At 37.3% G+C, this 17,362-nt stretch overlaps 1 protein-coding gene across 1 annotated transcript; it reads right to left on the bottom strand.

Moving 5' to 3' along the window:
- Positions 1-1,388: 1,388 nt before the first annotated feature.
- LOC139151092 (sulfotransferase 1E1-like) lies at positions 1,389-13,025 on the bottom strand. The gene is made up of 6 exons (XM_070723630.1): positions 12,806-13,025; positions 8,955-9,217; positions 3,991-4,159; positions 3,115-3,209; positions 2,572-2,761; positions 1,389-2,461 (listed from the first exon to the last, which is right to left on the bottom strand). The coding sequence occupies exons 1-6, from the start codon at positions 12,915-12,917 to the stop codon at positions 2,346-2,348; spliced, it is 945 nt and encodes a 314-aa protein (XP_070579731.1). The 5' UTR covers positions 12,918-13,025; the 3' UTR covers positions 1,389-2,345.
- Between the last annotated feature and the right edge of the window lie 4,337 nt (positions 13,026-17,362).

Consider the following 17,362-nt stretch of genomic DNA (forward strand, 5'->3'; position numbering starts at 1 on the left):
TTAATGAAAAATATCCCAAAACAACAGCCTCGTGTTCAGTCAGATACGGGTCATTGTCTTAACAGCAAATATAAAGTGGAAATATTGACGAAGAATCACATAAAACACGATTGGAACTAATTTGGGATAATTGGATTTTTAAATTTTTTAAATTTCTCGAAACTGTTCGGTGCAAGATAGTTGAATGTTGCAATAATACAAATTACTCATGAAAACAAGTGTGTAATATAAAAAGAAAAGCAGATGAGATTACATTTGTAGATTAAATCGGCATTACTTCACCATCCAATTATCCCAAATTAGTTCCAATCGTGTTAGATATTGTAACCTCGGTCTTTGCCATGGACAATCTTAAAGTTTTTTGTCCGTGGTTTAGCTGGTCTGAACAACATGGGAAAATGTCAATGTTCAAACCACATTCACTGTTTCCATGCCTTTCGTGGTGAATTTTTCCTGAATCTCTTGAAATTACAAAATTCTGCCAGACAAAACTCATTAGAAATAATTCAAAAATTGATATATTGGCAAAAATGCCGAGACACGTGGCTGGATTGTAGACCGTGACTATATCAGTAGTCCAGTAATTTCGAAAAGCAAGGGACATTTGCCACATGTTTGTGAGTGGTTCAGAAGAGTGGGTCAGAGTCGTCCTCGTGCACACAATGGCTGTCCCTATATATGGCATATGGAGATCCGAATAAATAGCATTTCATGGTGTAAACCTTGCGACGAATATTGCATGAATATATAGCGCATGCGTAATCGGTTGTTGAGTTCGATGATTGATTTATATTGACTCGAAAGTTGGAACATGAGCGTCATCGGCTGAAAATTTTATCTAAACCTTTATATGTTTCTCTCTTTATGTGTTTGTTTGTGTGTTTGTTCTTTTCCTTTCTTATCTATTACTCATTTATTTATTGATTTATTCGTTAATTTAAATAACATCAAAACTAACTCTAAATTTTTTGAACGTCTTATTCACGTGAAATCTCACACTGACATTCATTAACTGTAAGCTTAGTGTTTTGCATTTCTTCTCGTGCTACTACCGAGTTGGAGTGTCAGCTTTTGTAAAATGCACCTCGGGGACAAATATTCTCAAACTTTTACAATTCTTTTCTGATCTACCAATTGTGAAGGCTCACTTTGAAGCTCTTGGTGATAGAAACATTTTCACCTTCTTAGTATTTCGAAAATCGCAAATTTTACTTTTTCCCAACAGAGACATTGGTAAAACAGGGATGTGGCCATTTTGAATTTCAAATATCGGTAAATCTTGGCTGATTTGTTTCTCTAGTTTCAAACTGCTGCTTCACGGTTAAGAAGTTGAGAGGTATCGGTCGGGGATCGTGAGGCTTTCAGTAACTGAAGCTGACACCAAGTCGTCGGTTATATGCACCACATTAAATCTTTATTCCGAACTCAAGTCTACAATGTCTGTACCAGCTCTGTTCTACTCTTTGTCTAGTAAGTCCACGACTTAAATCGTTTCAAAGTCCTTGTTACTTTAATTACAAAATGTACCGTAAGAATGTAAGAATGTAAAATATGTCCAAAACTACACATAAGTTTGTCAAAACGGTATTTTTAAGCTGTTCTAAAAAGACATAGCTTGTACGACGTTTGTGATTATTTTAAAACAATACATCACTCTACGTTATCAGGATTGTCCACGGTCCTTGGGGCCGTGGATTGTCCCATGGAATGTAGCGTCTTTAAATATCCAGGGTTGCACTGAATCCAATTGTAAAATTTATAACAATAGCAAGTTTATATAAGAGATTTCTAAGCCTTGACCAAAATGCTAGATATCACTTGGATATCTCGTAAACCACGTGCGTAAACCAAACGTGGGAAGGGCGTGGCACTCGTTACACCAGTACCGAAATTTGCACGGTGACCCCCCCGATTTTTATTCTTGGTTTTGAAAGTGAAAGGTTGAAAAATTCCTTGAGGAAAGTTTGAGCAAACATTTAAGTTTTCTACGCGCATACTACCCGAAGAAAAACGGGGGAATAATAATGCCTTTAGCGGTCTAGTTGCCAGCAACCAGCACGATTCGATCAGAAAAAAAAATCTAGTTTGAACTCACCATTTTTTTTACTCCGCTTTGAAGCTTCTGAAGTAAGATGACAGGGAGGGGAGTTTGGCGGTGAGTTGCAAACCGTATATATTTTCCAAAACATTTTAAGTGCCCATAATAATATAACATACTTGAAGGACCCTTTTTTTTAATTCAAAAAAATCCTTCCCGACTACCCTATACTTATTTTCTAGAATTATATACCAGCCATGGGGTGCCTAATGCCCATTCCATACTCAAAAGAAAAAACTTAGAATTATTACAAAAGTTCAAAGGTCATCTCCAAATCGCTGTCCTTCATCCATTCTTTGTAATGCCTATCGAATATTTCGTTCTCGGCCACTGTGAAGTACTTCTTCCAACCGCCGGCTCCACCTGTAAATTGACCAACAGCAACAAGATTATGCATTTTGTGACACAATAATGACTTATCGTGAGTAGGAAAAAATCAACGACTGAGGAACAATGACAATCTATTCACCCACCTTTCCTTACATAAGGAGAGCCTTCTTCAGCCTTCACTTTGGCAGTCGTTTCGCAGTAGTTACTTTTGGTCGCCATCTTGTTTTTCTTCATGTTTCCTATTGTGCAGTGATCACTTATCTTTTTCACAACATCGTCTGCCAGCTGGATGTCAAGGAATTTTGCAATTTTTCCGACATTCGATTCCAAGTCCTACAGATTGAATGAAAAAGAATTAACGTCATATGGTTTTGGAAATGTAGTGCCTGTAAAGAAGTCAATTGAAAAGTATAACGGGGACCACAGCGATCACGATGCAAAGAGTATGTTCAGCACAATATTATCAACATTACAATCTTGCTTGTTTGGCAACAATAGAAAGTCACGTTTCGCCGGTAGTAAAACGTTTGCAAGTCGGAAGGAGAAAAAGATTGAAAGTGAAATAACTATGTATGTCTTCCCTGACCACTCGCAGAAATGTAATAATCAACCCCGTACCTGACCTACCTGGTACTTATCCCCTGGACCGCCTCCGATGTATTTGGTCTATCACTTCTCGGACTTACCTGAAACATGTCCTCATACTTCAGAAACAAGACATTTTTATCATGCCTCCTCTTCCACCACGTGAGCACGTGTTCGTGCCATTGACGTCCATCATCTTTAGGAATAAATAAGAAACTAGTTGTCAGTTTTTTATCGATCTTCCCAGACCCAATGTTTGTCTAGTATAAACCGATAATTGTTTAGTCTGCTTGACTCTTCTCGGCAGCTGCTTTCTGCCCAAGAGTTTGGGCCAACGCATTCACCCCAAGATTTACACAACAGCCTACAACTAACTTGACAGTCTACTAAAGTGTACTCCTTCAGTTTATTCTGTATTGATATATATATATATATATATATATATATTATATATATATATATATATATATATATATATATATATATATACACACACACACACACATATATATATATATATATATATATATATATATATATATATATATATATATATATATATATATATATATATATATATATATATATATATATATATATATATATGCCCATACACTTGAAACAAGTTTAGTCCACACATTGATACCAATGGGTTTGGGCTAAACCATAGTGCTTTAAAGGGGCTGTCTTCAATCCCTGGTTCTATGCCCCTTTAAAGTCGGTCACCTGTATCAATGAACTAATACACGATGATAAACGTTCGTGTCGACATTCAGCCCTTCAGGTTTAAAGTAACTCATTTAGGTTTAAACATAGACAGTAGAGGGGGAATTCCCCCCCCTCTGTCTGTGGTTGAAAGTACTTCGGTCATCTGTCTCTACGGTAGCAATCATCAATAGGCCTTTAGATTTCCTAAAGGAAATGAAAGTGTTCTCATAAGCCCATGCACACATTTTGATATAGAATGATGTACTCACATCCAACGATTTGGAATCGGTTCTTACAATCCATAAAGTTGGGCAAGAACTCGCTGAAGTTTCCGTATGGGTTTGCGGGCTTGCCTTTATATTCTTTAGCCAACAGCAGTTGACTAAAATAGTATGATGATACAGCCACATCCTTTGGATTTCGTGCAATGTAGATAATCTGGCGGGAAAAATTTTAGAACAATAAAATAGTTAAACTTTGGATTTTTACAGTCGACTTTAAAACATCGCCCATTCCTTTGAGAAACACGTAAGAGCTAAGTCGTATATGTGTCTTGTACATTTGAAAAAAAAAAACTATTTTTCCGTGGGTCACTGTGCTCAGTTTTTCAGTTTGGCAAAATGTTGCCAGGAATTTACAACTTGCATACTCTCTCATGATTGTCATTTTGTGAGCTCTTCAGCTTATGCCATTGACCTGGCCAGAGTTGGATTAACTCAAGCTAGGCTTAGACTGCTAAATCCCATAAGTTCACTGATGCATTTAAAAATGAATTGCCTTACGCTAGGAATATGGCTCTACAACCTGCTGATAAGAGGTAGTGTCGAACATCTGGGAGCAAAACTATGCAATACATGTTATTTTTTTTACTCTGCATGCATTCCTAATAAATATGAGGCTATATGATAATTGGGGAAGACTTGAATTTAAATTATCATATGGACTTGAAAATTTTTAGGGTATTGAGGGGATCTGAAAAAAAATAAGTTTTCAATCGCGATTCCTCTAGTCCCCCCCCCCCAAAAAAAAAAAATTTTTTGTGAACGCAGCCTTAGATGCGACAACGGAACTCATGGGGCCACTTGGATTCGAACTTCCACACTGTAAAAATGGCGGACGCTAGACGCGTCTTTACGCGTTCAAAATGTACATGTCGGTGTTCAAATTTGAACGGCTAGTGTTCATATTGTTAATACTAGTGTTCATAATATTAACAATGATGTTCTAAACCTGAACACGTAGTGTTAACAACCATCTCCTTCAAGTGTTCAAAAACTCAGCATCACAGAAATTTTACAATACTGTGAAACAATCTTTTGTGTTTTTTTTCTTTACAATGGCTATATTGAATTTACTATTGCTTCATTGTCCGGCAAACGTACACGGATTTTGGTGTAACGAATTTCACACAAAGTGAAAAATATTTCCGGCCTACAATTGCTGAAAGCATGTTTTTCTAAAAAAGGAAGTATGCAAAATAATTTTACACGTTTATTACGGGTTGACAGTTTAAAAATTAGAAAAGAAAATCAGAAAACCACCATGAACGTTTTAATTTTAACATCGGCGTGCAAGAGGCGTTCTACTTCTGAACACTTGGTGTTCAAGTTTGGTGCCTTTTCCTATCCCATGATGCATCAAAACGGAAGTTGCGACATTTTTCTTGTAAGCGCACCCTGAAGTCGTGATCGTGCGAAAGCAAGACCAGAAAGGGTAAGTATTCCTCTCCAAAATAGTAAAAGGTATTATATTTTTGAAGCATCTATATTATCGTCTTTTGAAATTAATTGTATTGTACCTTTAAATAGCTTAACTACGTGAAGAAACCTTTTTTCTTTCAGTGGCTGCTATACTAACAACTAGCTGTGACTACGCAGTGGTACTTTTGGCCATGGCCTATCGATCGATCTCACTCGGGTAAAGGGTCATCGCAACACAACTGTAGCGATAACCCTTGACCTGAGCGCGATCGATACGCCTTGCATAGTACCGCTGCGTAATCACAGCTAACACACATGTCTTTTAGTAAACACATTCGCATATAAAACATCAGTTAAACATAGTAGAGTATACAATGTATTGTTTCAGCATATGAGAGTTTGGCTTTTTTATTTTAATCAGTTGATGAAAAGAAACAGCAAATATTTTGTAGCAGTATTGAAGAGAGGCACTCCATATGAAAGTCTCTCCTTTTCCTTAACCTAATCAGCCCCTTGTCTTTCATTTAAAGTATCATCTCGCCATATTACTTATTGTTGCATTTTTTCAGGATGTAAAATCATGTTGGATTTAACTGAAAATCGAAGAGTTTTCATAGAAGCTGGTGGTACAGATAACGAAGAAGATGAGTGTACAGGTAGCTGTCTGGAAACAAGCTTGAGAACCTCAGTTCATCTCTAATGTACTACTTCCAAGGGTCAGTAACTGAATTTTGATAAATTTCTGTATTTTTGTTCTGAATTAATCTAAGCTTTGGTAACATGCTATGATCAACTAAATGTTGCCGGAGAATAAGCTTTCACAGACGTGTAGTCTCCCTTATTTAAATTAAAGCTGAAAGCGACAGACCATTCAGAGTAAAAATGTCCACTCTGAATTACTGATTTTTCTGAAATTTTCACTCTGAATTTTCTGTCACTTTCTGCTTCAATTTTTCATCCCCCTTGCATCTGATGAAGGAGACTTCACGTCTTTGAAAGCTTACGCCCTTGTAACATTTAGTTGATCATAGCCTGCTACCAAACGTAACCGTAGATTATTTTGTATAGCAGCTCAACACGTTTCTTGTACTTAGCAACTGCTTTTTAGCTTTGCTGTCAGCTAAATAGGTGGATGTGTAGCATTGTCCTCAAATTTGTACATCCACAGGTTTTTCTTCAAAACAGCCTGTACGAATCCTTTAATATTTGGGTTACTGGTACCAGGGATTAGCCTAATCAGATATGTTCAAATTATGATGAAATATGCAAATTTATATTTTTGAGGCTAATTTTGCTATTTTTTTATTTTTTGGCAAAAAGCTTCTTCTCTTTTGCTGACGTCTTCAATATTTGGTAAACACGTCCCTAAAAATGACCTTAGTCAAATTTGTGCTAGTTGTAATGAAATATTCAAATTTTTATATTTCATGGCAATTTTTGTCATTTTTGGTCAGAAAATCTTTAAAACTTTTTCAAAACTGCTAATCGAACAGCTTTGATATTTAGGACATAGATCTTAACTGATAGTCTTTATCAGATTGTTCAAATTATGCAGAAATTTGCAACTTTGTATTTTTAGGGCATTAACGACATTTCAGACATTTTTAAGAACTTAGGGATTACCAGAATGTGATATATTCAAGTTATTATGAAATGTACATTTTTTTTTCATTTTAAGGGTGATTTTTACCACTTTTGGTAAAAAAAATTGTATAAAAATTAATAGCAGGGTACACCGGAATTTGAAAGGTCTTTACGAATATGTTTTGAATTTCTGAGAATTATATTTTTGAAATGTCACCCATTTATTTCAGGGTTTATTTAAAGATATTACAAACAAACAAACCTTTTTGTTAATGAAGGACTTTGTTGGACAAGGAAATAGGTTTTACCCTGCCAAGGACACACTTTCCCCACTTTCAGCATGTTGTGCCTTACTGTGACACTTTGACAACTTGACATGTTGTGTTTACTTGTGTGGACAACTATATACTATGTGCACCAGAGAAGCCTTGACTAACTTCTTTTTCTTCAAAATTTACAATTGTCTATACAGGAGGAAATGTCTTTAAGAAACCATCTTACAAAAATGGAGTATGCATTTCATACATATACGTCTTTTCAAGACAATAAGTATACAAAATTTTGAGCTTTTTCAGATGATTTTTGTACGTTTTAAACAAGTATGAACATAAAACGTAATCCACAATATGGTGATTTTTATTGCTTATGTTTTTGATAGGAAGGTGTAAACACTGTTGCTGACAAACTTTACATACAAAGTTGCAATGTGTATTTGCCCATTTTACAATAAATTATTGTATTTTACTCTAGAAATGTTTCGTGTATTTTTAGAATAAGAAATTTTACTGGATATCAATGGTCTGTAATGTTATTTCAAGGCTTGAACTCCCCGTGAACGCCCAAAATTAAAGGTGTTCAAAAGCGCGCATCATGTGTTCTAGCCTTTAACACACTTATCGTTGAACGGCGTCCATGCGTTCAAAAAGTGTTACAGCCCTTTGAACGCGTAAAGGGTTCAATTTTTTGAACACATTTCCTGTGCAACGTGTGTTCAGATATGGAACACCATGGTGTTCAATATAATGTCTGATGAACACGTAGCGTTCAAAATCTGCACACGTGTGTTCAAAATTGAACGTTGGTTGAACACGTAGTATTAAATTTCTGACGTCTAGAGGCGTTCAAAAAGTGTTACAAAAAGGTGTTTAATTGGTGTTCTATACTTGAACACTTAACTTTACAGTGCACCATCTATTCATAACGCGATCACCAACTGTACAGTTTTGTCATGACGAGCTGCCCAATGAGGCATGGCTCGGCGCCATCCAAATAGACTATAGATGATGAAGACAATCACATTTTACCGTAAATCGGGCGATTGTGTATAGACTTGGGCCATGTCAGTGAATTAAAAAAAATTGCAACAGTTTTTCTTGTATATCTTCTGTTTCATACAAACCTATTTGAAATTCGGCAGCCAAGGTCGGGTTTTCCTGGCGATCGAACGCGTGACCATTGAGTCTGCGCAGTAGTCAGTTTCTGCCGGGTTCCGAGTGAAACTCTGCACTACTCATCGCGCACAACCCTCTCATCACGTTCAAACCACTAACACGTTTCATGAAAACGGAACACAAATCATCTAGTTCACCCCACTCAAACATACACAAATCACAGACTTGAACAAAGTCCAGTGATTACCGCCAATCAGACTTTTCGAATCATAGACGGCGTCGGCCTAATCTGACTAATCGTCCCAAAGCACCTCGCCCTGTGCCATCTCTGACTGAGCGCTGCATCGTAATTCAAATAGGATTCAAAGTCTGTAACCGTCGACGGGTAGATAGGCAGCCAAATCTACACAAACAGGGCGAAAGAAGGTCGGTAGAAACCGACTGTATATGAAGAATGAGATTTACAGTATATGAAATCGTTTGCCAACAATACAGCTACCGGTATTTACAAAAATTTCTCCCAACAGACTCCGTAGTTTAGTCCGCTCCTTTTCTTACCTTGGGATTTTTTTCTTCGAGCTCAATCGGTAGGAACTTCTTGCTGAAGTGACTGTTGATTATTCTTGGAGACTCCATCTCGTCCAAGTTTAAATCTTCCGGCACCTGGAATGATTTCAGGGCACCCCTGGACATTTCGTCATCCTCAGCGGAAATGGTAAATTCGAGATACGGTACTCTAACGTCCACCGGTATGTCTTTAATCGCCTCAATGTCACCACCGTTGCACACCAATGGCAGGATCTCTTTCATCCAAGTTGTACCTACAGGTGTTCAAGAAGAGAATGGGATCTTAATTTGTCATTCCGTGTAGAATACTTTTGGACACAACACTATGGGTCTGTTAATAACGTTTGCGATCACAAAATCAAAAGGATTGGAGATCACCAATGACGCGTTGTCAACCAAAGTCTTCGCTATTCCCTACCCTCCTAATTAACTGATGCCCACCTTAGCTGAGGTTTATTTTTCCGAAGGGATTGCAAAGAGTTACTAAAATGTAATTTGGTCAACGATTGCCATGTGTGTATTCCTGTTTCGACAATATTTACAAGGATGATTTAACTTGACATAGTAGCTTGAATTGCAAATAATACAAGGCCAGGTAACCTCAACAAATCAGCGTCCATATTACGATTTTGTTGCACTGAATTAAATCAGTGTCGACATTGAAAGGCAAGGTTGATCTTCGGAATTTAATCATGACAAAGTAATGCAGGTCGGTAGGGCCAGGTACGGCAAATACATATATTTCGGTAAGCTACAACTCCATTGCGGTTCTTGGACAGTGAGTCATCTTTGAACATTCACCATATAACACGTTGACAATCCAACCCTCGCTCTAGATGACGGGCTTGAAATGCGCTTGTGATAAATATCCTGGGATACACTGAACTAGTGAGTAATACTTTATAGGGGAAGTACACTTTTCTCAGTTGTCCTTTCGCTATCGCTATCGTTTCCAAGAGACCTCTTCGGCTTGCCGCCCATCACTCTTTCCTCAGCATGGGTGATGAGTATAATCCACTGTCCCTTTCTCCCTGACATGGCTGCTCGCATTTCATCCATGCAAGCGAGCTCAGAGTGTGACAACACAGGAAACCCAGTTATCTGGTTGTTGTTGTTTGTATTGTTGTTAATAGAGTCGCATTGTTGTTGTAGTTGTTGTTGACCAATAAAATTCAACGAACATAAATATTGTGTTGCTGTTGTTTTAAAATGACATACTGTAGATGTCCTGAGAAAGACTACAAGGATGCTATAATTATTTGACCCAATGCAACTCTCTCCCAAGGTATGCTCTCTGTATAAACTGTTACATACAGAAAGTACGCTGGGAGAGAGTTGATTTGGGTCAAATAACGATAGCGTCCTTGTAGTGTTTCTTATGATATCTATATTACGTAGTTATGTTCGTTGAATTTTATTCGTCAACAACAACAACAACAACAACAACAACAACAACAACAACAACAACAACACGACTAATATGAACATAAACAACAGTACAAACAACAACAACCAGATTTCAAAGTTCACTGTGACTATACCATACAGTACTACACTTAAGCTTAGTCTTAGATGGAAATTTCAGCAAGGGTTGAATTGAAACGCGGTCCCTCCACGAACTGTTTATGAAAGGACCGTAATTGAAGGTATGCTGGTATATTGTAAAATATTCACGTGCACCAATGGATTGAGATTCTGATCCAGTACTCGACTTCCCCAGCTTTCAACTTTTCCAAGTTGGCAGTGAATGTCCTCTCTCAAATATGGTGAAAATTGCCCCGCTGCTGGACACTATCCTTACGATCACATCATTTTAGAAGTAAAAACGACAATCCTTGGTGGTTATTACTGATCGCCGCAGCTGTCTGTGACGGGGTAGGCTATGTCTATGCGGTTCATCAAAAGGTCAACCCTGCCACGAGCAGCTGCGTTCCCACAGCTAGATCGCCGCAAGCTGAGTGAATGTTATTGTTTGTTTTTGTAGTTCAGCTGCCAATACGTGTGAGGTCACCGTGGCAAGCTATATTTTGAAATTGGGTCCTCCTAAGGTCAGACCAGTCGAGGATCTCTCCAGTGTTACGTCGTGGTACAAAAAAACCCCGATGCGGTATGGTACTTCTTTACTGAACCCCCGCCGGAGAGGTCCTAGATTTGGTATGGTAGGTATGATCCGCAAATAAATGCAATGTCCGCCGTTGCAGGAAACGCTGCGTAACCATGATTTGTATGGTGTTGAATAGTCCATGGAGCTAGAAACGGAGAAGCATGGAGCTAGAAACGGATAGAAGCTTGACGTCTGTTGGGCCACAGTCACCAGTGGTCTAATCCGCTCTGCGTCTATGCGCCCCATAGACGTGTGTAGATGGTTCTTCTCAGGCATATGTACACACGTCTATGGGGCGCATGGACACAGAGTGGAATAGATCAAAGGTGATTGTGGTTGGGCCTTTTCGTTTTCGTCCAATGCTCCGGACGTCAAGATTCTAGACAAGAAGATGAAGATGTTGAAGATGTTGAACTGCGCAGGCCAAAGGTGAATAGAAGGTCGTTTGTCAGCTTCATCTCATCAATAGACTATTGAGTAACAAATAGACATAGGTCTAAATGAAAATACTACAATAACACCTGGCTGTGAAAACGCCATATACAGCCACGTTTTTTTTTCAGCTAAAGAAAAAAGTGACTATGTTTAACAGTATCAAATACGAGAACCTGTTATTAATGACCGACTGTGGCTTTAAGCATTGAAACACCTATGCCAGAAAGTCACTTATACGATGTTCGAGGTGTAAAAGCATTAATAAATGTGTACGCAGAGAGCGTTCACAACCGTCAGCGGAAAGAAAGCGAAAGCGTGGTTTGTACGGAGGCTTGTTAGTGACACACCCTTTTTTTGTTATCCGACAAAATTTGTTTTTTCTCCCGGCATAATTTGTTTTATTTTTTCATCTCACGAAATTTTGTTCTTTATTCAACCAGCTTTGTTTGCATCCGACCAATTTTTTTGTCCAACGAAATAAGTTTTTTGTTCCAACAAAATTTGTTTTTAACCGACGAAATTTGTTTTTTTATCCATCAAAATTTGTTTGTTTTTATCTAAATAAATTTGTGTTCTATCCCGCAAATTGTGCATTTAATAGAACAACTCTTTTGTTCAATTGGTGTAGTGACCATTTGCAAAACTCATCACCTTTCTGGCAAATTCTGTGACGGATTATGAATGTTGAGCAAAGAGACTTCATCTTGGACTGACTTAATATCGTGAAATTCAACTAGTTTTGTCAGCGCGCAGCATCTTTAAATTTTTCTATAAGCTTAAGTCTCGGGCATTCGCAAAGAACGCTTGGAAAACAAGGTCTGTTCCGTCGCAAAAACAAAACAGGAGAACGTGAAGTAGCCATGTTCATAGAACAACAGTTCAGGGATCTCTTAAATTTCATGACCATCGGTGGAGCCATCAAAAACTCATACAAAAAAGTTCCACCACTGAGTTTAACAACGACATACTGCAACAAACACTTTGTCCCCGCACATAATTTGTCATAACACAGCACCTCATGGCGCACAGGACCAAAACACAAATTTTATTGGCTAAAAATTAAATTTTGTTGAATAGAAAACGGCAAATTTTGTTGAATAAAAAAAAAACTTTGTCGGATAAAAAGCCAAATTTTGTTGGATACAAAAAACCCAAAACTTTAGTCGGATAAAAAACCAAAAAAGGTGTGTCACTAATAAGCCTCAGTAGTTTTGCGCACAGTTGATAGTTTTATGGCCAGGTTAGCTGCTAGATTGTTAGAAGCAGATTCCAGGTGAATGATGGAGCACCCCGGAACACCTACCTGACTTTGGATAGGTCAAGAGAAACACGTCATCGCTTCTGACCTTAAAGTTCCGTATCTTGTCCACTGAAAATCGAAAACCAGAATTGGCTGTTGTTTCGGCGTCGACCATCTTTCCTGCAGAATGGTGATACGCATATGTAATGGGACAACGAGACACAATAATGTGAACTCACAGTGCCCGTGTTATGAACCCAATTCGCTTGGTCACGAGGGCTATAGCGCCCGCTACCTTAAGATGCTATTTCTCTATGATGCTGTGGGAAATATCAATGTATTTCCACATCAATAACAATAAAATTATTTGTATTTTTTTTACCAGAAAAAAAACATTATGTGCATTTTTACAGCGCAGCCATCCCTCCAAAGATGTAATGGTTTATCCCAAAGGAAAGAACAAATGTACCTGTTAAATTTATAAAATGAGTGACCTTGATAAAATACATTGAACTATTTCAGACCCTGGGGCTGGATATGCAACTTTGATTTCTTTCCTATACTATTCGCTCACGCTTCCATTCGCTCAGCTGTGAGAGTAGATGAGATTCCAAAAACCTGCTTGAAAATCTGTGTTTATCGTACCCGTGATAACAGTCCACTCTCTTGCCCTCGTTGTCGGTAGAATCGTCAGTGTTCAAGCCTCTGATGCTACCGAAATCAAACAGGTGGTTGGATTCTCCGCTGAAGGCCAAAACAGTCGTATTTCTTATTTTTAACAAGTTTTTTAAGCTTTTTTTCTTTGTGTAATAGATAATTTTTAACTTACTGTCATATGGAGCTTTAAGGATCTTCAAAGTCACACTCTATCAATGGTGACTGTTATCACAGCAGACTCACTGAACTATAATTTAAAGGTACCCGCTGCTGCGATGTGAGTTCAAAGATGGATTCTGAAATTGTCAACCGCCGTTATCAACTTGCCAAGCTGGACGCTGATATTGCTGAAACTGAAAGGAACTGCATATCGCGTTAGCGAGGACTTTACACCGAAAGTTCGAGAAACTCGAAGGATGCTGGGCAGATTTGTGGAGGAAGCTCGGTCAGCCGGGAAAATGGCGAAGATAGTCTATGATAAAATTAAAATTGACAACGTTGTACACGTGTATGATGAAAACACAGAGAAGTTTCGCCCGTTGAGTGGTCAGCGAGACGGAGAGCGAAGTACAAGAGCGGTATAGGAAAATGGCCAGGGTCGGACAAATATTGAAAGACAAGAACATGAGAACGAGTTTTTGACTCAGAGTTGTCGTTTTTAGTTTGGAATGTCAATGGTTTGTTGAACAAGCTCGGTAACAGTGACTTTCGTGAGTATATTAGTTCATTTGATTTGATATGCTTTACGGAAACGTGGTTGTATAAACAGTCTGATATAAGCCTCGATGGCTTCAAAAGCATGCATGTAGAAGGAGCAAGAACGCGGAAATACGGAAGAGCATCTGGTGGTATTTCAATCCTTTTTCGGGAAAATAATGTCTGTAATTTTGAAGTGAAATTTCTCACTAGTGACCATTCTCAAAATATTTGTTGGACGTTGATTACAAAAAAGAGTCAACCTGTGTTACTAATTGGTACTATTTATAGACCCCCTGAGGGATCAGATTTTGCTGAAAAAGACTTTTGACAAGCTTGAAAATGATATGACCAGATTGTCCTCTTATTATAACTGTGGATTGGTTTTAGCGTGAGATTTCAATGGTCGGACTGGAAACAGACCTGATTATGTCGAAATAAGTACTGATTAGTTACCTATAGGAGAAACACAGAGTAATATATGACTTAACTAAGAGAAACTCACAGGATGATGGGGTAAACAAGTATGGTTTACAGTTATTAGATTTTTGTTCTCGTACTGGATTTAGTATAGTGAAATATTTCGAAAGTTGGTACAGCTGTTAAATGATTATGTTTTAGCAACTGGTGATTTATTTTCAAAATTTAAGGATTTCAGTGTCAGCAATCGCATAGACTCAGATCATTTGCCTTCACAATTTGTTGTCACTTTTCAAAGTATCTCACATGTTCATTACCAGAATATTCAAACTCATCCAACTGATACCGTTAGGTTGAGATGGTCTCCAGAAAAAAGATAGTTTTCATTGTAATTTCCAGACAGATACAGTTGGTCAGTTATGATATAATACTTTTTATGACAGTATAGCTCAAGGAAATATGTTTATCTGAGATCATGTATTCTAGTTGCAATGATATGAAAGTTAAAGATTTTGGTAACAATAGAATAAAAAGAGAGAACACTTGGTTTGACAAGGAATGTTTAACAACTGAGAAAGAAGTTTACCGGTGTCTCAACCATTTCAGAAGCTTTCGTGACAGGGATAGTCTATATAATTATTTGCAAGCCAAAACAAATTATAGAAAGTTAATCAGAGAGAAAAAAAACTAATATCAGAAGTATAAAAGGCAGGAATTTATTCATTTAGCTGTGCAATCAAATAGTAGGTCATTCTGGCAGAAAGTCCATCAAAGGACTACAGGCCCATCTGATAAAATTAACAAAGAAGATTGGTTTGATTATTTTCAAACTTTATTTAAGCCAGAGATGGTTGAGGCAGAAGACATGAAAGATTTCTTCTCTTCTATTCAAGATTATATTGATGATTTAAAATTTTGAGGAGGAAAATACTGCTGTGGATTGTTCAGTTTTGAATCAACCTATCACTATGGCCGAAATAAAAAATAATATTGCAAAATTAAAAAATAATAAAGCCCCAGGTCATGATGGTATACCTACTGAATGTTGGAAACATGCACCTGTAGAAATCTTTGATATGCTGCATATACTTTATAATGAAATCTTTGACCATGGAATCTTTCCTCAGGAGTGGGCAATTGGGTTAATAAGTCCTATACATAAGAAGGGGAATAAAGACCTTCCAAGTAATTATAGTGGAATTATGCTTCTTAATGTGATAAGTAAAGTGTATACAAATATTTTATCTGATAGATTAACGCATTGGCTTAATGAATATAATGAGATTATTGAACCACAGAGTGGCTTTAGAAAGAAGAGAAGCACTCTTGACAATATATTTATTTTACGTACCCTTATTGAAAAGTATGTTTTTCATTTAAAAAGTCGTTTGTACTGTGCATTCATTGACTATGAAAAGGCGTTTGATAGAGTTCATCACTGCTCGTTGTTCTATAAACTAGCCAAAACAGGGATGAGGGGTAAATTTTTAGCATCTTTATATTCTATGTACACACATGTTAAAGCTGCAGTTAAAACCCCACATGGTGTGACAGAGTTTTTTTGAACTCAATATAGGAGTACAGCAGGGGTCAGTTATCTCCCCGCTATTGTTTTGCTTTTATATAAATGATATTGAGGAAGCCCTTAAACAGGGTACAGAAACGGTTGTGTATGCAAATATGATGAAACTCTTTTATTTGTTATATGCTGATGACCTTGTCTTATTCAGCAGCTCTCCAATTGGCTTGCAGCGTCTTCTAAATAGATTGTCTGATTACTGTAAGAAAGTGAGAATGACTGTGAATCTTACCAAAGACCAAAATTATAGTGTTTCATAAAGCTGGTGGCCTAAAGAAAAGTGAGAAATGGTTCTGGAATGGCAAAAAAATTGAAACTGTTTCAAAATACAACTATTTAGGTGTAATGTTTTCCAGTTCTGATGCTTGGTTTCAAGCACAAAAATTTATCTCAGAACAGGCTAGAAAAACCTTGTACTCTCTTGAAAGTAATCTTTATAAACTGGATGGATTACAACCAGACATTGCATTTAGGGTGTTTGATTGTAAAATACTCCCAATTTTACTTTATGGTAGTGCGATATGGGGAACACATGACTCTTTAGATGTGGAAAAGATTCATCATAGATTTTGTAGTTTGTTTTAGGAGTGCATACAAATGTTGCAAATACTGCAGCAAGAGGTGAGCTAGGGAGACACCCTGTTCGAATGTATCTTTGTATTTAGATATCCTTCGTTTTTGGTTTAAATGTATTCACATTGATTCACCAGGTTGTCAAAGATTGCAGCTATAGATACCAATATGACAGGGCAGAAAAGGGGTATAATTGCAGGGGATTTTTTGTGAAAAACTTGTTATGTAAATTTGGATTTGCAGATGTAGGGGATAATCAGTATTCAGTTAACAGTAATCTTTTTTAATACAGTTTAAACAAAGATGTTTAGATATATCTATTCAGGATTGGCAGGCTGAAGTTACTAATAGTTCGAAACTAAGAACGTACTGTAAATTTAAGAATACTTTGACATGTAAGAAGTATTTAAGTTGTATCAATGATACCATTTATAGACTAGCCCTGTCTAGATTTAGATTGTCATCACATGATATTAATATTGCATTGAAGAAGGAAGGAAACCTGGATTCCATATGAGCAGAAACACTGCCCATTTCAATGTAGCTCTATCGAGGATGAATTTCATTTTATTTTAGTTTGCCCAAACTATCAAGAATATAAGACACAGGTTTATTCCAAAATTTTACTACTCCCCAGCATGTGAATAGAAATTTATTTTGCTTCTTCAAACGGATAAGTTACACACATTAGAGAA

The sequence above is a fragment of the Ptychodera flava genome, chromosome 15, assembly GCF_041260155.1.
Source record: "Ptychodera flava strain L36383 chromosome 15, AS_Pfla_20210202, whole genome shotgun sequence".
Classification (NCBI taxonomy): Eukaryota; Metazoa; Hemichordata; class Enteropneusta; family Ptychoderidae; genus Ptychodera; species Ptychodera flava.

Bases quoted from the DNA above. Each gene is read 5' to 3' on its own strand.
- LOC139151092 (XM_070723630.1), bottom strand. From the start codon at position 12,917: ATGGTCGACGCCGAAACAACAGCCAATTCTGGTTTTCGATTTTCAGTG. The intron at 4,160-8,954 runs GTAAGAAAAGGA...TTTTCCCGCCAG, and splicing joins TCGAAGAAAAAAATCCCAAG to ATTATCTACATTGCACGAAA. The intron at 3,210-3,990 runs GTGAGTACATCA...TTATTCCTAAAG, and splicing joins CCGATTCCAAATCGTTGGAT to ATGATGGACGTCAATGGCAC.